Source organism: Coffea arabica, chromosome 7c, assembly GCF_036785885.1.
Source record: "Coffea arabica cultivar ET-39 chromosome 7c, Coffea Arabica ET-39 HiFi, whole genome shotgun sequence".
NCBI lineage: Eukaryota > Viridiplantae > Streptophyta > Magnoliopsida > Gentianales > Rubiaceae > Coffea > Coffea arabica.
This window is the reverse complement of record NC_092322.1, coordinates 14,912,869-14,933,144: the sequence shown is the minus strand read 5'-3', so window position 1 is coordinate 14,933,144 and position 20,276 is coordinate 14,912,869. Positions and strand designations below refer to the sequence as shown.

At 35.2% G+C, this 20,276-nt stretch overlaps 2 protein-coding genes across 2 annotated transcripts; one reads left to right on the top strand and one right to left on the bottom strand.

The window, feature by feature from the left end:
- Positions 1-4,286: 4,286 nt before the first annotated feature.
- Positions 4,287-7,015, bottom strand: LOC113698653 (probable pectinesterase/pectinesterase inhibitor 51). Its single transcript, XM_027218535.2, has 2 exons — positions 5,977-7,015; positions 4,287-5,061 (listed from the first exon to the last, which is right to left on the bottom strand). Exons 1-2 carry the CDS (start codon positions 6,974-6,976, stop codon positions 4,376-4,378), a joined length of 1,686 nt encoding a protein of 561 aa, XP_027074336.2. The 5' UTR covers positions 6,977-7,015; the 3' UTR covers positions 4,287-4,375.
- Positions 7,016-11,754: 4,739 nt separating this feature from the next.
- LOC113698047 (probable pectinesterase/pectinesterase inhibitor 51) lies at positions 11,755-15,400 on the top strand. The gene is made up of 2 exons (XM_027217716.2): positions 11,755-13,157; positions 14,399-15,400. Exons 1-2 carry the CDS (start codon positions 12,062-12,064, stop codon positions 15,082-15,084), a joined length of 1,782 nt encoding a protein of 593 aa, XP_027073517.1. The 5' UTR covers positions 11,755-12,061; the 3' UTR covers positions 15,085-15,400.
- The last annotated feature ends 4,876 nt before the right edge of the window (positions 15,401-20,276 follow it).

Genomic DNA, 20,276 nt, shown 5'->3' with positions numbered 1-20,276 from the left:
TCCCCAAGAGAAAAAATAGTTTAGTTTATAAAAGTTTCATGTAATTCAGTAGGAAAAAAATCAGCATGCTAATTGCTAAATATAGTAGCTCCCATATTACTCACTAAATACACTATGAAAACTTATTAAGAAGGTCTATTTGGTGGTCGTAAACTCATCAATGTTCGATTTTCATTGTCACATCATTTGGTGCAAAAAAATTCATCTTGAGTTTAAGATTGGTTTTTATCAAAGCAAAATAGGAAGCAAAAGTAAAGAAACACCAGCTACAGTTAAAAAGAAGAAAATAAAGGCTATAGAAACTATGCTTGGATTACAATTAATTTTGCTGTATCTCAACTCCATATTTTGCGACGAGTATTTTGGCTGTCTTTTTATTTTTTACTCTAGTATGAAGGTTCTTTAGGTGTTTGTAGAGTTTCCATACTTTTTTTTTATTTTTATGATGTTATCATATCTCTAGACTCTAAACCTGCATTTTAAGCATAGTGCATTCAAACACGTTTCTCGATTTTTGTTTTTCTATTATTTTACTTTTTACCTGTGATTCCTTTTCATTTTCCTCATTCCCTACATGCGATTTGTAGTGTTCAAATAGTCCTTACCATTCCGGGGATAGGATCAATGAAATGGTTGAAATTAGCTTTGCTGAAGAGTCTGAACATAGGATCAATAGATTATCTAATAACATTCTTGTATTTATTCTCTCTATGCTAACACTTAAGGAAGTTTCAAGAGTGTATATATGCTCAAATATTTCAAATTTGCTTGCAATTGGCATGATTGTGGGACACATATTTCGATTGCAAATTTATTGCGATTATAATATGACTTTGTTTTTTAAATTCAAAATATATTTTTTCTTAGTTCTTTGCATAAGATATGGATGTTGAGAATTTTATTACTTTTTATAAAGTTCAATAAAAAGCTTATTTTTGTCCTTTATCTCTTAACAATTTGAACATGTTTCCCAATCCAAGGATGCCATTTGCCTTAAAAAAAAAGTGATTAATTTAAATCAAAATGCAACTCACTCATGTCTTTACAAACTTTAATTTACAATAATTAGTGATAAGTAATATTAATTACAAACTTACAAATTATAATGATTAGTGATAAGTGATATTAGTTACAAACTTATGATTTATAATGATTAGTGATATTAGTTGTAAGTGGTATTAGTTATAAGTTACAGACTTATAATAATAAAATAAGTTACAGACTTAGTTCTCCTAATTGCTCCTCACGTACGAGGGAGAACTACCACTACCAAAAGCTAAGAAGGAAAAGTCAAAGAGCCAAAGCTCAAAGGATAGTGCTAGTTCTTTGTTCCTAATTCTAATTTCTATCTAATGCTTCCTACTGTGCGGCGGCTCCAGCAGAATAAGACTCCAGCCCTTCCGTTGTTTCCCTCCATGCTGTCTTCCACAAATTACCAAAAAAAGTTCGAGCGAATTATCCGGTTGGCCACTAAACTTTTGCGATCGTCGAGTTTTGGTCACTCAACTATTAAAAGTCTGGTTTTGGCCACTAAAATATATAAAGTTAAAACGCGAGGCCATTCTGCTACATTTGGCCGTTAAGTTCACGGATTTGTCTATCTGTGCGATTTCTAAGACAAAAGGCAGGGTCAATTTAGGAAGTTCAAATGGATTAAAAGCTGATGAGCAAAGCGGGGACATAAATATAACTAGAACTAAGCAAAAAATACGCAGTCAAATTGGGAATTGAAGAAACAAATAGTATAGATTACGAGGGCCCTCCAAATCTAATGCTCGATCGAAGCTTTTCTCTTCATCCCCTTCAATCACCTCAACCACCTTCTCAAGTCGCCAGTCGAAGAAGGTGAAATCTCCCCTACTGTCAGACTCTTGGCGTAGCAAGATGAATAGTTAGATAGCCGTTCAAACCTCAGATGCACTCCACAAGCACTTTTAAAGCTTGGGCTTCTCATATAATCTCCATAGCTCGTGTTTGCATCATATGGGTCTGGGACAGGGAACAACCATCTCTTCTTTAGCAGATTCTGTTGCGGCCATGTAATTAGGCACCGCACTAGTCATGCCTCTGGATTGTTGGTGCAAGCCACCACTGATGTACTGGTGGTAATTAGATCTCAGTGTTGGGGTTTGAGCTGTATGACCGCATCTTTCTTCCAATGCAGCTTATCTAGGACTGGCGGAGCAGACTTGGAGAGGCCTTGTTTTGGACGAAAAAGGTGTGACAGGAGAGTGGAGAGATAGAGCGAGCTTGTTGGGTCGACCTATGAAGAGGGGAACAAGAGGTACAAGTGGATGTTGAACTTCCTAAATTGACCTTGCCTTTTGTCTTGGAAATCATGCAGACAGACATATCTGCGAACTTAACGGCCAAATGTAACAGAATGGCCTCGTGTTTTAACTTTATACATTTTAGTGGCCAAAATCAGACTTTTAATAGTTGAGTGACCAAAACTCGACGATCGCAAAAGTTTAGTGGCCAACCGGATAACTTGCTCAAAAAAGTTCGCATCTTCATATTCCAAAAATACCCCTGGGCGCCTGCTACTTGAACTCTTCCCGGCCAAATAGGCACTTGTTATGGTATTTTCGTTCTACTCCCTGTAATAAATGTAAATTTTCAAAAGTGAGTATAATCTAACGATTAATCCATATCAGGTCAGGTAATAGGGGAAATTAATAATAAAATAAATGATAAAATTGCAACCTATCCATATTAGTTACAAACTTATGATTTATAATGATTAGTGATATTAGTTGTAAGTGGTATTAGTTATAAGTTACAGACTTATAACTTAGCCAAACCAAAATGGAACTGCCTTATGATATTGTGCAGATGTGTACACTTAATCATTTATTTACTTATAATTTACATATTATGTAATGCATTACACTTACTTTTATTCATATTTCTTATATAGCTTTAATGCTTAATTTGCAAATGACTTAATTGCTTTTAATGTGAAAGCTAATACATTAATATATTGACATGCAATTCATATGCATTTACTTAAGTTGCTTAGTTGTCTATGCTTAAACAAGCTTCGTGATTAGAGAATATAAATGTGTATATTATATATGTAATGCAATTTTAGTGTATACTAATACTTGCAATTTACAAGTTACACATTCAAATATTCAATAATTCATACATGAATGATGTACCAAATTACCCATGCTTAAATTCCAATTACTAATTATGGTCAATATTTAGGACTATGCTTATACTTAATATCTAATTCTAGTCATGTATAAAAGACAAGTTTTATAATTATATATTATTATAGTCATATAACAAATACTAAAATAGTATATTATACATCATAAGCACGTGATAATATATAAGTATATTATATATCATTATTATCATAAACACGTGATAATACTATATACTAACAATTATTAATAGTCTATATCTATTTAATATAATAATATATTAATAATATATAATCTTTACCTATATAATATATAATTTTATAAACTAATTTGATATTTGAATGCAGTAATATGGTACCCTATTTCATTTTATCGAATTTGAATTCAAGATCGATTATCGTCAAATTGAAAATCTCATTACCAATTTCATACCATATTGAAATTCAGTGAATTTTATACACACTGCTCTTGTACAAAATTCCAAATACCCAATTTCAAATTACTTTGAAATTAGGTACAAATTCGGTATGTACCAAATTTGCTCACCCCTAAACTTCAGGGATAGCTTCACAATGAGATAGGAGTGTTTTAGAAAAAAATGGATTTGTTTGGATTTTGAAAAAAATAGAATAATATTTTAATTCTTTTATGATGTAATATATGTGAGACAAATATGAAATTGAACAAAAAAAATTATAATTGAAGAACATTATTATGGTATAACAATAAAAAAATATTTGCCAAAAAATTACAATCCATCAAATCATCTGTTTGTACGGTTAATTTCAGAAACCTTCTCTTAGGCTTTTACAAATATCACTTAGCGTCACTAAGATTATTCTCCCGCTGAAAGAAAAGCAAATTGGTCACTTCATTTACATATTTTTCTGGCCACATCAATTACTAATTTTTGTGAAGAGAGTTTGATTACTTCACATAGTCATGTGAAGTGCACATGATCAAATTAATCACAAACTGGTTTGTCTGACCCGATTACGCGTAATTGGGAATATTGTAATATTATAAGGATGGATTTGTGCAATTCAACCTTCAAGGTGCAAGACAAAAAAAAAAAAAAAATAGTATTTTTGAGGGGGTTTATTAGAATTGACCCCCAAAAAAAAAAGAGTATATCTCAATCTAAACATACACGAAATGAGAAAAAATATGTTGCCTCTGAAAATTATAATGTCTGGCATGACTAATTTTTCTTCTATGAATCAGGATGAAGCAGGGATCCAACCATCACCTTGGATAAAATTATGCACAGAATATGCCTGAACATGCTCATCAGGTATCCTACTACTCCAACTCACCCGGCCTGTTACATTAGCCCCCGGTCCACTATTTGCATATTCCCCATAATAAAGTGTCGCCAATGCATAATCGCCATTCCAAGGCAACCATCCTTCAGGGGAAATCAATGCCTCTATTGTAGAATTAATATATATTGTCCTGGAATACTCCCTCCATGGCCTTCCAAGAAAATTTCGATGTACACTTGGATTGCTATAGTACAATGCCATATATTCTTCAGTTCCATTGATCACGCAGTTATGAAAAACAAAACCTGTTGATTGAGCAGGGCTCGTCCTGCTTTGAGCTGTAACAGCATTGGTTTCTCCCTTTTCGGGTTCGATTTGCCGAGGGGCAACTAGGATGACACAGTCCTGGAAAAATGCAGCTGCATTGCCAAATATGAAATCTACGTTGCCCTGGATACGACAGGATTTGTAGTATTGGCGGAGAGAATGAGCATATAACGTGTCTTGGTTGCTGATGAATTCGCAGTTTTCGATGACTGAAAGGTCAGATTGTGATCGGAAGGCTACTGCTTGGTGTTCAACAGGGCCGGCGGTGTTCTGAAATGTGACACCGCTGGCCATGAATCCATCACCGATTACACCTACAAAGAGATTTACAAAATACTTTAGAAAATGTAAGACCACCGACAGTTTTGTTTGCCAAATCATGTGACGGACCTCTATATTTGATTTGCAAGCTATAGGTGCCCAGATACATGGGAAACAATACCACATGGGAATTATTAGCTATGCGTGATGACCGGAATTTTAAAGAAAAAACTTACCAGATCATGTGTTTATAATTCCCCCCTTCACAACAATTTGTCCAAAAACCAGAAAGCATAGAGAACACAAATAGACTACTGTGATGACCAAGAATTTCTCGAATTGCAGACCGTTTGGCAAATGAATTTTTTTGGACGTTTGTCTAAAATTTTACTGTAATTTACTGTAGAAGTCATAGGAAAAATTTTTTACGATGAAATTTTTTTTTTTTTTTTGTATGTTTTGGGTATTTTGAAGTGTGTAGTTTAAAGTTTGTTAAAATTTTTTTTGAAATTATTGTAGTTAAAGTTATTAAAAAACTTATAGAAAACAAAATGGGCCAAAAACTCCTTTACCAAATAGGGATTCAGTAGAATAACTAACAAAGTGGCTAAAGCTGTAGAGCTGTAGTTCAAATTTAGTGCACCAATCAAGTTTAACTAGTCAAAAACAAAATTTTCCTTACTCCATAATTTAATTTGTGCAAAGCATATAGAATTCAACTTCTCAAACTTGCTATGGTGTAACGAATTTAAATTTTACAAAATTTAAGTTTTGAAACTTGTTTGCCAGAATAAATTGAAAAACAACTACATAACATGCTTGTATCACCAATCATTCCAAAGACAAACAGAATAAAACAATACTAGGCAAGTAACTGCAACCCTTCTATTGAATTAAAGGAACAAAACTGTTAAAAAAAACTCACCAATACAGCTGAAAGCAAAATGCCAAATGAAATTCCAACTTACCTACTGTTGCAGTATTGTAGGTGGACATTCTTGGCATGCCAACATTCAACGACCCTGTAATGACAGTTTTGCCCATCCCATCACCCAAAAACACCACATTCTTTTTCTCCAGCGGTACCCGAACTATTTCCTCGTATAAACCCGCTTTGATCCAGATCACAAACCTCCGGCTAGCATCGTTGTCCGGCGCCACATTCACCGCCTCTTGCACCGTCTCATAGTCGCAACCACCGCCCTTGCACACCGTTACGCTCGCCTTCAACCCGGACGGCACCCCGCCGTTAAAGTCAAACCCGGATCCAACACCATCGCTCGACCCGTTAACCCGATCCCAAAACCCATCCCGCTCTGTTTTGGGTGGGCCCCATGACCTGGATTCGTTTCCAAAATTATCATAATTTACCATCATGCCCAAAGCATTAGTAGTTATCCCAATTAGACCATCCAAAAACGCCACCGTTTTGTTCACTTTAGAATTGAAACCCCCGTTGGCAGTTTTCAACCCGGACGAACAGCCAGCTTGGTAAGCCAGAGCCGCACTCATCCATGCACGTGAATCCTTCATTCTACCACGTGGCAAATTCTCAGCCGTTGAACCTGTCCTATACGCAGAATAGACGAGTCCCTCCACACAATTCCAGGCAGCAATGGAGAGGTTCAGATTCTCTGCGGACGAGTTCAGGATATCATTCACCATTAAAATGGAAAGGTTGAGGTTTTCTGAAGAAGCCCAAGTGGCAGATTGGATGACGTCCAAGAGGGTTGAATTGGGAGGCGGCACGTGGCTGGATTGGGACAATGTCGACTCACATGTAGGCGGGTCACGTGAAGCCTTACAGGCTTCATGAATGAGGTTATTCTCCGGCGGTGAGGAGGAGGGAGAAGAAGATGGTGGTGGTGGTGGCTGGAGGAAGGAGGTGGTGGTCTTGGCAGAGGAGATGGAGAAGAAGAGGAGAAAGGACAAGAGGGTGCAAGAAATGAAAGAAGTCATTGGAAGCATTTCAAATGTGTTCCAAGTTAGTTGTCCGATATCATTATATACGAGATCGCAGAATGGCAAAATGGGTAAATGGATCCTCTTAAACGGATAGTGGATTCAGATTGATCCAATTTCTTTATACCTATTTAATATGATTAAATAGATATAAATGGATAGGATTTCAATGGATAATACAGGGCCATAATCCATCCATTTAAACATTTACTAATCCTAGAACTGGTATTATTGTGCATTGTACTTTTGTGTCTTTTTTTTCGTATATGTTGTTTTTTCCCTGTTTCAGCGTATATTCTGTTTTTATGCACTCCTTTTTTTCGTTGGATATTTTCGTTGGATTTGTTTTGGTTTTCTAATGATGCTTGATATTTTAAAGTTTTTTTTTCCACACCTCATTTCTATCGTATTTAGTCCTATTAATTAAATTAAGAATTCATGAATAGAATGTATTACTAAAAAAGATTGTTATGAAAAAGTTTTAATTCTTTAATACTTAAAATTTATCACAAGATTATGGAATTACAATGATTTTTTTTCCATTTCTATGGTGGGAAAGATTTTGCAATAAAAAATATACTCTCCAAATTAAATTCACCACCCCTGGTACAACTTCTGATACTAATGATACAAGTTAACAATGTTTATGATACAGGTTATTAAAGCATTAGGAGTGTGGATTAAGGTCTGAATTTAGCCTATCCCATTTTTTAATTTATTTTGCAATAACTACACGAAGGCCATATTTACCGGTAGTATATCGCTAGGCCACCTATCATCCCCTCTCTACATACCAAAACAAACAATAGAAGCCAATTTTCTAAAATAAAAGAACACAAATAAAAAATGAAAATTTATTGTTTTTGTGGTATGGTAATATTCTCTCTTCTTAATTCCTGCAAATTTGCCGCCAGCCAGCAGTTCCTATGAGAGCATACGAAACAGAGAGGAAAAGAAACAGCAAGAAGGAGAGAATCGATAATAAAAATTTACTAAAACAGAAACATTTGCACCTCTTTGGATACACATGGATGATGGGGGCCAAAGAGATTATTGACTTCAACATATTACTTGCAAATTTTGACTACGTTATTTTGACAATTGGGAATGAACAAACTGCACTTTGGTAACCAAGAATGAATAAACAACTTAGTAATTGGAATTAGGGAATAAATTAATAAATAATAGCTTTTATTTAAAATAAAAAGGAATAAGGAAAAAGAAAAAGAAAGCTAACCTGTGCACTGTAACGCTTATCAAGTAGTTGACAAGCAATTTTATCAAAATTTTGACTAAAAAAATTTATCAAAACTTGAAAAGAAGGGCTTGTAACGTTCTTTTAAAAACATTTTTCCACAATAAGAAAAGGCCATAAACGACATAGGCCTAACAAATTTGGCGATGACTTTTTGGGCGTTCTAATCTCATTGTGTATGTGTTTCTTCTGTCTATGGAAAAAGGACATAGGCCTAACAAATGGTCCTTCCATATTTTTTTTTTCAAAAAAGTCTGCGCAATGAATATACACCTTCATAAGTTTAAGTGTACTTGTTACCAATTTCCCAAACATGGTTGCATGTGATTATCCATAAATGTTAAAGTGTACTTGACTAAGAAAATATTAAAGTTTGTGGAACATATTTTACAAATATTAAAAGGCAATTAGTAAGTATATATAGGTGAAGAAATTCAGATTTTTCACGTCCTAGCTTTTGATCTTTTGGCAAATTTGGACGGACAACTGAAATTGCTAAAACTGGTCATGAAATAAGTTAGGCGTGCAAGCAATGAAGAGCAATAGATGTATAGGATATTTGTGCATAGGTGATGCAACAACTTTCGCTCATCCAAAACTAGCAAAGTATGGTGTTTCTTTTTCGTAATGGTCTTTGGACTTTTTTTTTTTCCGCTTTTTTGTTGAAGGAGCTGTACTGCTTAGATCATTTCGGATAGGAGTTGAATCTCACCTATTAGGTGGTTTAGAACCATGGCATGTTTGAGATGAATGGACTACATTAAGAGAGAAAGAGAGAGAGATATATATATATATATCAAAACTGTTTGTGAAGATAGCCATATTTTTTGGTTTTTTTGTTTTTTTTGGGGGGGGGGGGGGGGGGACAAAAAACAAACTTTACTAGGTTTTGATTTCTTTTTGCGTTTCTATCTAACTGAGATTCATCTTTTACCTTGGTTTCTTTCAACTCAAATAGGCCCATGTAAAACTTAAATATTTAGTCACCAGATTTCACACTTTTCTTTGTTAGTACTTCAAGAATATATAGAATTATGGATAAGGAAATTCTCTGATAAATGATAAAAGGTCAAAGCTAGCCCGCCCTTTATCCAACAAAATAAATGGTTGTCATGCAGCTAGACCTACTTATGTATACAATGTTAGTGTATACAAACTTTATCCTTAAATATAGTATTTCACATTTTAGGTATAAGATTTCTGGTACATGTATTAATAAAATATTTTATAGGAAATTTATATTATATTCAATGACTTATGTAATAATTGGTTATTGTGAGAGTTGTGACAAAATAAATTTGGTTAGGAATCCAATTAAGTTCAAGTGTAGAATTCATTTTTATTTAGTTTGTTAGATTATCTTATCTACAAGTTTTTAAGCATAAGATATTATTTAGAGTAATTTTTACTTCAGAATGATTCATAATAAGTTTTAATAGCACACTCCAAATATGCATTTGAAGGGAAAGTCTTGAAAAAAAAAAGAAGAAGGAATTTGAAGGGGAAAGGAGACTAATAGTTCAAAGCATGATATATAACCAATTAAAGGCAGTAATTAACATAAGAAAACATGTGGCTTGTTGGTTGAAGTTTGTTTTGAAATCCATGACGTCCTATGTTTGTTAATAGTAAACGAGCTAGAAGATTTTATCAGTAATCGGGTTACTCAAAAATCAGCCCAAATTTGATTCAACCTGGTTGAACTGCTTAAAACCAAACAAGTTTTGATTCATTCATTGAATAGTTAATGAGTCTTCATATTATCTGGCCATATTAATGATTCAATCCGATTAAGTGGTTGATTCATCGAGTTAACCTATTGAACTAGTGAGTCGGTCCAGATTTCATAACTATGAGGTTTAGTAGGAAAAGAGGAATATAAACAAAGATTATGAGCATTACTATATAGCATTCTAGTAATGTTGGGGTAGAAATTAAGAACTTGTAATTCGATCAAGTAGAAAGAAAAGGAGGAGGAAAGAGATGTTCGTGTTAACCTGTAATAAGGGCTTTGGAGTTTTTTTTTTTTTTTTTTCAAATGAACGGGAGGTTTTGAATTCAGGATTTCCTACTTATAATTTCTCTCATCTTACCGTCAAATTCAACCCTTCTCCGGTTGTTGGAATTGCTAGTGTGAAGAGGATTATATTTATCTAGACAATCTACCGTGGGCAGAAGATAAGAAGACCAAAAAAAAAAAGAAAAAAAAAGAGGATGAAACTCCATTGCCGTATTCTTTGACAACAGTTTTAGAAATTCCAAGCCACATGCTACGAGCAATTAAGGGAGCTGGAAATCTTGAGCACACCGAGCTGGACAATAAGGAAAGCGAAGACGATGAACGCGTGCCGGTTGACTTGGAGGGAAGACTTGATAGGTGAGGATACCAAAAGCCTGACATAGTGGAAAAAAAAAAAAAAAAGAGGAAAACACTTTGGATGAGGAATTAAATCATGCTTTGGATGAGCAAGTTGGATCCATCTTGGTGCTTTATGTGTGAATTAAAGCATGGGGTTAAATCCACTTTGCACCCTTTAATCATAACTGAATTTTTGCCTTGGTCAATTAAAATATGAAACTTAAGTCCCTAAATAGAAATTTTGTCCTACTTAAGTAAAATTGTTAATGGAAATGAGACGTATTTTATGCTTAAATGGAATAATTAACTTGTATACTTTGAGAACTAATGTAGAATTAATTTATACTTTAAGGATTAAAGTGGGCAAGATTTCGTTTTTTAAAAATAAAAGTTAGATGAATTTAGCCTTTTTAAGGGGTAAAGCGTCTCATTTTAAAATTTAGAAATCAAAATAAAAATACGGATAAAATTACCCCTTAAATTGAGGTATGATTATTCGAGATGAGCATTTGGATAGAGACAAAACCATGTAAGTTTGTTTATATATATATATATATATATATATACACACAAATATTTTAAAAAAATTATTATTGAAAAAAAATGTATTTTAAAAAACTCGAACGGCACTTAAGTAGAGTTCCTGAGTGTTCAAGATTACCTCGTCAAGCTGGACGAGTAGCTCGAGCTCAACTAGAGTTTTAATTTGACTGAATTTAAATCAAATTTTTAATGAAATTATTCGCGAGTGGCTCGGAAACAGCTTGATAATCCTTGTCACCTTTAGTTTGATTTGACGCCTTTTAGTTTGATTATGTCGGGATCCTCTACTTTTGGCTAAGTGATTTATTAGTTTCCTTATTAGTTTCCTTCTTAGACTGCTACAGCCGACATTGCTGAAACATTTTATCAGCAGCATATATCCTTTTCAAAATCCAAAATTTTCCTCACATTTAATCCTTTTTTGTCCCAAACCAAACTGTTCCTACCCATGAAGTTTCCTAATCATCCCATAAAGGAAAAAGAAAAAAATATGAAACCTTTCAAACCGCCTTTCACAGCAATTAGATATATCTGTTTCTTTCAGTGTCAGTGGTGTCCACTGCATCCATTCCCACTAGTAGCCACCCCACTTCCCCTCCTCCACTACCATTCCCATTCCATTCCATTCCTTCATCGCCCATTCCATTCATGGATCCTTCCATCCCACAAACAAACATCACCCCAGCTTTAATTCCACTCCACCCGTGACTCTTTCAAATCCTGGCACCATCCACCGATCAATTCAATTAACATTACATCAGTGAGTTCTTTACATTTCAAGCCTTCTGCTTTCTTTTTCTCCCCATTTCACTACCATCCAATAACCCGCGGGAATACGTACAAGAATCATTCAAAGTCACAACTCACAAATTTGCATATCCCGTTAATTCTTGATTTTGACAGATAATAAAAGCTATTTCCCAAATTCATCATCATGCATCCCAAAAGGCCTATAAAACCCAAACCCCCACCCAATTTCTCTTCCACTCATTCCGGTTCCAAATCCAAGAAATTCCTCTTCATTCTAATGGCAGCAATATTGTCCCTTTCCCTCCTCTCTCTCCTCCTCTTTTTCTCCTTCTCCACCGCCCTCCGCCACCACAACCACCGCCACTATTCCCCTGCTCCCAGCCATAGCATTTCAAAACCACCCCCCTCTTCTGCTTCTCCTTCAGTCTCATCTCCAAATGGGCTCATTCACGAGGCCTGCAAGGCCTCGCGTGACCCGCCAACATGCGAGTCCTCATTGTCCAGTTCCTCCGCCGGGTCTCCCAACCCGACCGTTTTGGACACCATCCAATTGGCCATCCGGGTCTCGAAGGAAAACCTCAGGACTGCCCAGTCCATGGTGAACGATATCCTGGGGGCGTCCGCAGGGAATCTAAACCGGACCAATGCGGCAAAGAATTGTGTGGAGGTGCTGAATTATTCTGATTTTCGGAGTGATCAGACGGCTTCGGCGCTGGCACGTGGCAAAATCAAGGACGCCCGTGCATGGATGTCTGCTGCTCTGGTCTACCAGTACGATTGCTGGTCCGCTTTGAAATACGTCAATGGGACGTCTAAGGTGAACGAAACGATGGCGTTTTTGAACGGTTTACTTGGGTTGAGCAGCAACGCTCTGGGGATGATGGTGAACTATGATAATCTGGGCGACGATACCGGGTCATGGGGCCCACCCAAGACTGAGAGGGACGGGTTTTGGGAAGGGGTTGGCGGGTCGGGTAGTGGGTCGGGGTTGGAGTTCCATGGCGGAGTGCCGACCGGGTTGAAGCCAGACGTGACGGTTTGTAAAGAGGACGGGTGTAATTACGGGTCGGTGCAGGCGGCGGTGCATGCGGGTCCGGATAACGCGGTGGATCGGAGGTTCGTGATATGGATAAAGGCGGGCGTGTATGAGGAGACGGTTCGGGTCCCGTTGGAGAAAAAGAATGTGGTGTTTTTGGGTGATGGGATGGGTAAAACGGTCATTACAGGGTCTATGAATGTGGGCCAGCCTGGTGTTACCACCTATGATTCTGCTACTGTTGGTAAGTTTGAATGCCAAATATTTTGCTCCTTTTTTTTTTGTTGTTGTTGTTATTATGTGTATTTTGTTTTTATTATTTTCATTTTATAATAGTGTTTCACTTGTTTGGCTATGCTTTTTTCTTTTTCTTCTTCTTTTTTTTTTTTTTAAATTATTGTTCATGAATTTTTAACCCTGATGGATAGCCTAAATTTTATTAGCACTATAAATTATTGAAACATGTGATTTTGCTGTTCCTAGTTTTTCTGAATAATATGCTTTCTTTATTTTGAACAAGTGGGCTTTTGGGATTTTTTTTTATAATTCTATGCCATATACACGTTTGCAATTAATTTTTTTACTTCACATACGTCGAATCCAGAATTAATATAGGGTAGTAGAACACTGTCCAAACAAAAAAAAAAAAAAAAAAAAAAAAACTTGGTAGCAAGCATCTGAGAAGTGGCTAGGGAATGATTTGGCAAAACATTTTGTTGGTTGTTTTGGGTTGATGAGAAGAAGTAATTGCTTGAAAGCAAGTACTATCAGGAAAGATATGCTATCCAAATTCAAGGAATACTATCCAACACACGTCCATTAAATGCATGAAACTTAGTAAAACAGTTGGTGATTTGTCTGGTGCTGTAGTTTTATATGCCTGAGACAAAAAGGGTGTAAGCAGCTTCTGAAGAAGTACGTAGATACATGAATCAATGGAACTAAACTAAATTCAGCTTCACCTAAACCTCGGTAGTTAATGGGAACAGAACTGCAAGGATCTGAGTTAAAGAGGTGGGTGGGAAATCAAAAGTAAGACCCTTTTGTCATTGACTGATTCTAGCCTTCAATTTAAAGGGACCAGTTCTTCATCCTTTGGTTGCCTTATTTTTCTGCCATATGTGTCTATTTGCTGCGTTTATTTGAAGCATTCTGCTTACCTACCTCATCAATTGAGAGTGTATTCATTTATATATCTCATGAAGTTCTAGACATGAGTCGGCTGAAATTCTATGTACATCGCTAATGGAGTATGTGTTGAATCATTCAATGTAGAACATGAATACGAAGCTGGAGAAAAAATTCATTTCGTCAGGAAAATGAAAGGCTGACTGCAACTGCTTTTACGCGTTTTAGATTGGGACGTCTTTTTCATTCAGAATACTTGGCCGTAAAGAAAATTAACACAAGGGCTTTGTGATGGATGGGATTTCGTCCCTCAGTTCTTGTGATTTATGAGTAATGATTTTTGGAATCCTCTTACAGGAGTTGTTGGTGATGGTTTCATGGCGAGCGGTCTCACCATACAGAACACAGCTGGCCCTAATGCGCACCAAGCAGTAGCCTTTCGATCAGACAGTGATCTTTCAGTGATAGAAAATTGTGAATTTCTTGGCAATCAGGACACCTTATATGCTCACTCGCTACGCCAATATTACAAGTCATGCCGCATTCAGGGCAACGTTGATTTCGTATTTGGGAACTCCGCTGCATTCTTCCAGGGTTGCCTCGTCTTAGTCGCTCCACGGCAAGTAAAACCAGAGAAGGGAGAGAACAATGCTGTGACTGCTCATGGAAGAATCGACCCTGCCCAGTCCACAGGCTTTGTCTTCCTGGGCTGCATCGTCAACGGCACAGAAGAGTACATGTCCTTGTACTATAGTAAACCTAGCGTACACAGAAACTACCTTGGAAGGCCATGGAAAGAGTATTCGAGGACGGTGTTCATCCAGTGCACCTTGGAGGCTCTCATTACTCCAGATGGATGGATGCCCTGGAGTGGAGATTTTGCTCTGAAGACGCTGTATTATGGGGAATTCGGTAATACTGGAGCTGGTGCTAACACTTCTAAACGAGTTCCTTGGAGCAGTCAGATTCCAGCTAAACATGTTTCCTCATATTCAGTGCCAAATTTCATTCAAGGTGATCAGTGGATTCCTACTTCTTCTTGATTAACTAGGCACATATTATCAGTGGAATTATGTCTACCTGGGAAATTTGTACTTAGCCAAGGCTTATCTATGCTGGGGGAATTTTGTGAATTGATACAGAGGATGTGCTAGTCCAAACCATGATGATATTCGGGTGAATTAGACTGTGCTCATAGCATAAAATGGTGGCTGTATATAAACCCGAAATGTTAATCTTCGACTCAATTAGTAAGGATGGGGTGGACTTAAACTTGCCTTGCTTTGATTAACAAGCAAAATTAGGATGCTCTCTATGTTAGATTGTTGTTAATTGAATCAAGAGTATTATTAGGACTCATCTTGAAGTAGAAAGGCGATCAAATAAAGAATCTTATCTTTCAACAATTTTATCAGCATACGTTCATTAATAGGACTCATCTTTTACTTGGTTCGATTAACAATTGAGATTTGAGAAGCTGGCAACTACCTTTTTTTTTTTGGTCATAATGGTAACATTTGTATAACCTATTATAGCATAATTTAGGAAGAGGGGAACCTAACTGAACGAAAACCATTGGAGGAAGCCATTTAAAAGTGACAGTCACAATTAAGTGATAAGTATATAGTAGGAGGTAAGGATTGAACCTATTGATACTTGAAATGCCATAATCTTGACAGTTTTCTTCTCTCCAGCCTTAGCCTTCAGTCGCAATTAATGCTCCAAAATGATGGCAAAATAACTGTTTCCTGTTTGTAATTACATGTACGAGGATTATAACTAAAATCGTGTTTGTAATTAATTACATGTTCTGTGTACGAGGGGTGTAACTGTGGTGGTCATGTAACAGACATGATTTCAAGTCTAGCAAACGTGAGAAATTTTATGTCTGTCTAGACCAAGTAACAATAAATATGTGGTAAGTTTAGTAATTCGTCTTTGATCAATTTAATATCGTCTATTAATAGGACAAACAAAAATTTTATAATCTGATGTAGATGACATGTGATTGTACAAGTGAGATGAGCCCCCGGGGCTTGGTGTGGTGGTATGGGGTTGATGAATATGGGGTGTTGTTTTTTGTTCGAGTTTCGCTGCCAACAAGTTGCTAGAGGCAGGGGATTAGTCTGTGTGATCCACTTCCTGTCGAAAATCCAAAAAAAAAAAAGAAAGTGATATGAAATTAATGAGCTTCATATTTTTATTTGAAGCACTTTCATTGGTTAATTGACAAATATACGAGTCACGTGAAGATAGGGAATTTTTTTTTTTTTTTTTTTTTTTTTTGTGTGTGTAAGTAATCCATGTCCGTGACTCTCTATTACTTTGGTGACTCTTATGTCCGTGACTCTACAATGAAGGACGTACTATTCTTGAAGCATCATTCCCGTTCAACAGGCAGCTTTGGTCTTGCATGTCAAATATATTTTAAGGACCGGGGGCATGCACGGTTGTCATTGGAGTGATGTAATATTTTCTAAACGAGCTGTAATTTTATATAATTATTTGTAAAAGCTTACAATAGATAAATAATTATTATGTATGAAACACACATGAATGACAACAGAATATTACACTTCTGTTGTACGAATGTACAAATAGTTCATTTAGAGTTACAAAATATTTAAAAAATATTACATCGTTTAAAAATGGTTGATATGACAACCGTCCTTGCTTGTACCATATATTTTTTTTTAATAAGATCACAACCAATATAAAGTTGTAGTATTATATTACAACTTAGTTCTAACTAGTAACTACATAGTAATAATACAACCTACTTCAAAAAATGTTGGAGGAAGAACACTATCATAAAGTTAGACAAAATTCACATCTAGTTAAATTTGGATTCATAATTCTTGAGTTCTCAGTTTAATTTATTAAAAGAAAATTTTCAGCAATTCATTGTGGCGACGTTGCTACATTTTGAAATGTAAGACAAACTAATTTGACATACACTTTTGTCAAGGGAGTGTTATCGTTTCAACCAGTAAAACATTTGGTGAATTTTTAATGCCTGTACTATCTATATACGTGAACATGAATAATAAACAACAAACTATAGCTAATGTTGAGAATTCAGGAGTTAAGGGTTCTCGGTTCAATTCCCTCAATCCCTCTTAATTTTTTAAATTTCATCCTTTCTCTGTATAAGATTTTTTTTTTTTTTAAATCCCATGGCATACAATAATTTGGTAATGGTTGAGCCCTTTCCTAGTATCTTTTTACTCGATAAGATATATATATATATATATATCCAAGAAGATGCAGTTTTTTCACTTTCTTTATGGTCTCCGTTCATGGATGGTACCTCTATCTTCATTTAGTCCCAAAAGAAAACAGAAATAGGGAATTGGACATCATCACATGGCTCCATTTATATAATAATTAGAACATGGATACCATTCTGGAGAGTTGACATCTACAAAGCCTTTTTGTAGCCAAAGGAAAAGACATCAAAAAGTATGCATTCAATATGGTTAATTTTGAATTAATTAATTTTAAGCACTTTATTCAGACAATTATATGTGCTAACATTCGTTTAAAATTGTCTAAGGGTTTTAAAATCAACTGATTTTGCTGACATAAAAAAAATAATAGATTTATAGTTTTTCTAGAATTCAGTTCTAGTTTCCATGAGTCGTTTAACTAACCCTCAAATATTTTACCCTCAAATTCTTTGTAAAAGTGGAAATACAAAGAATGGTTTATCTTGAAAATCACTTAATAAATATTAAACAACTGATTCATTTCGTACAAAATTTGAAAGAGTATATTAATTCACGTGCAAAATTAATGTTGTAGTAAAATATTTATGACAAGGAAAATCAAGAAATAAGCCAAATGGCCAAAAGAATGAATGTCACATTCCATTTCCATAATGTAAGATGGGCAAAATCTTTTCACATGCTTAGTGTTGAAAAACATTGCATCTAAGTGCTGTCGATCAAAGAAGCACTATCCTCAAATAATCAAACTCTTTGCTGCCTCATCCTAGGGAAAAAATGCCAAAGTTAACCAAAATAAAAATCTTTACCCCACAAAAAAAGTGATTTATCTAAACCTTTCACGTGAAGCTATGCAGATTAGGTTTACAAGGCACATAGACAAAGAAAACTACATTTTTGTTGCATTACCTAAACCATGATTGTGATCAAAGCACCTAGAAATTACACGTCCTGAGTTTAAATCTCTCTTTTTTCTTCATGTTTCTTGAATCTCACTCTTCCCCTGCTATAATATATATATATATATATATATATATATGATCCATAAAAGGTCTTATCATCTTTTGTCACCAAATGTGTAATGCTCCGATTTCACATGTGAAATATGTTTTCGTAGCACCGAACCAATGAAAATTTTGTATCTTAGACACCCGTGAGTAACTCGATCGTGGCAATAAACAGAATGTACTTATGTCTTTGGACCCTTGTGACGGACCAATTTATTCTTGAGGAGAGACAAATTAGAAGAAAAAATGTACATCCTTCATCCATGAAAAGAAGTGCATTCCCCCCCCCCCCCTCTTCTTTTTGGTATTTAAAAGTTTAGGAGGAAGGAAGATATCATTATACAGTTTTAAAGTCAAGAAAGGTCATCCACGCATTTTTTAGTGACTTGCAATGGTTCTTACTAACTTACTTACCACCCAAAAACTGCTAATTGAGGGACCAATTGTTTGGCTGCTTTGAACATTGAATAGTTGAAAAAGAATCCACACCATTAATTTATAGGACCAATTATTGGTCAGGTACAGATCTCATTTGGGCTTCGTGATTATTTTTTTTATAGCTTTGAAATTAAATTTAACAAGTCAGAAAAGCGTTCCTTCAAAAAAGAGCGAAAAATAAAAAAAAAATTAGTGTAATTAGTTATGAATGAGCATTTGCTTAAGAAATTACCTAATGATAGGGGGAAAAAAGCAGTTCAATGGAGGAGGGATTGCTTTTCCAGTTTTCTTCTAATCATTATAGTCCGGTTCTTGAAAAAAGAAAAGGGATTACGCACGTAGAACCGATTAACAACCAAGATGACATATTCTATAGCTAAAAGGTTGCCTAATATCTAGAATTAATTTTATATATACTAACAGTATATGTACTATCACAATTAGATGTATGACACATATGCAAAATTTAATTTTAAATTTAAATTCAAATTATGTATCATATATTTAATGGTAAAAGTGTATACACTGTATAGAAGATTAATCATAATATATAACCTATACTATATGACTATTCATGCTTAAGTTTAAAATTCTGCACAAAAAATTATATGACATGGTGGTCAACTTAGGGAAGAGAGGCGCTCAGGATGGTGTCCAACGGATGGCTCAATAGAGTATGATTGTAGAGAAATTTAAAGAGTTATTACTAAAGGGAAATTTACTTAACATTTGAAGGGATTAAACAAAGGGGGATGGGTTGGATGTTTCATATGGGAAGGGAATGTAAGTGAGAAGTTCTGAATTCGAGATCTCCCACTTTCATTTAAAAAAAGGATTAAACTTAACGAAAAGAAAGTTGATTTCTTGAGAATAAGATAAGAAGTTCTTAATCCATGGTTGAGCAGGTAATGCCTACTATTGATCATTTATCAGTCTTATGCATAATTTGGGTGGGAAGTCCGCTATGTATTTTGTGTATGGAGCATTATAATGTCTTTACCCTCAGTGCAGAACCTCCAAATTGATCGATTTTCCTTATTTAATTTGCCTTTTAAAATTCTGCAAAGTGCAAACATGACAAGCTGTGGCAGTGGCAATAAATGGCTATGGGCACCACGTGACTTCCACTATATCAAGGAGGTGATAGAGTGACTAAACTAAGTTTTAAGGTTTTTTGAAAAACTAAAAATAAATTGCATAAGTATTTATGCAATCTCAAAGTGTGCAATAAGTGATAACGTATATATGCATGTTATATGTAAGGGTATTTTTCTTTTCAACCATATGAGAAGTTAACATAGATTTATAAATAAGTCTCCAATGATTACGTATTAAAAAAAAAATCTTTACTTTTTCTTGGGGTTAAAAGTTGTTCTTATGTTCTTCTAAATCAATACTTGCTTTTATAACTTTCTAGGATAAATGTTATCTTTTGATATACTTTATTTAGTAATTTCAAGAGATGAAATAGATTTAGAAAAGATAAAATATAGGAAGAAACTGTCGTGTCTAATATTTTCGTAGGTGGGCTTCAGGTTTGGAGGGTTAAATCGAAACTTTTTA

Coding starts and splice junctions, on each gene's coding strand:
- LOC113698653 (XM_027218535.2), bottom strand. CDS start 6,976: ATGCTTCCAATGACTTCTTTCATTTCTTGCACCCTCTTGTCCTTTCTC. Junction 5,062..5,976: donor CTACAATACTGCAACAGTAG/GTAAGTTGGAAT, acceptor ATCTCTTTGTAG/GTGTAATCGGTGATGGATTC.
- LOC113698047 (XM_027217716.2), top strand. CDS start 12,062: ATGCATCCCAAAAGGCCTATAAAACCCAAACCCCCACCCAATTTCTCT. Junction 13,158..14,398: donor CTATGATTCTGCTACTGTTG/GTAAGTTTGAAT, acceptor ATCCTCTTACAG/GAGTTGTTGGTGATGGTTTC.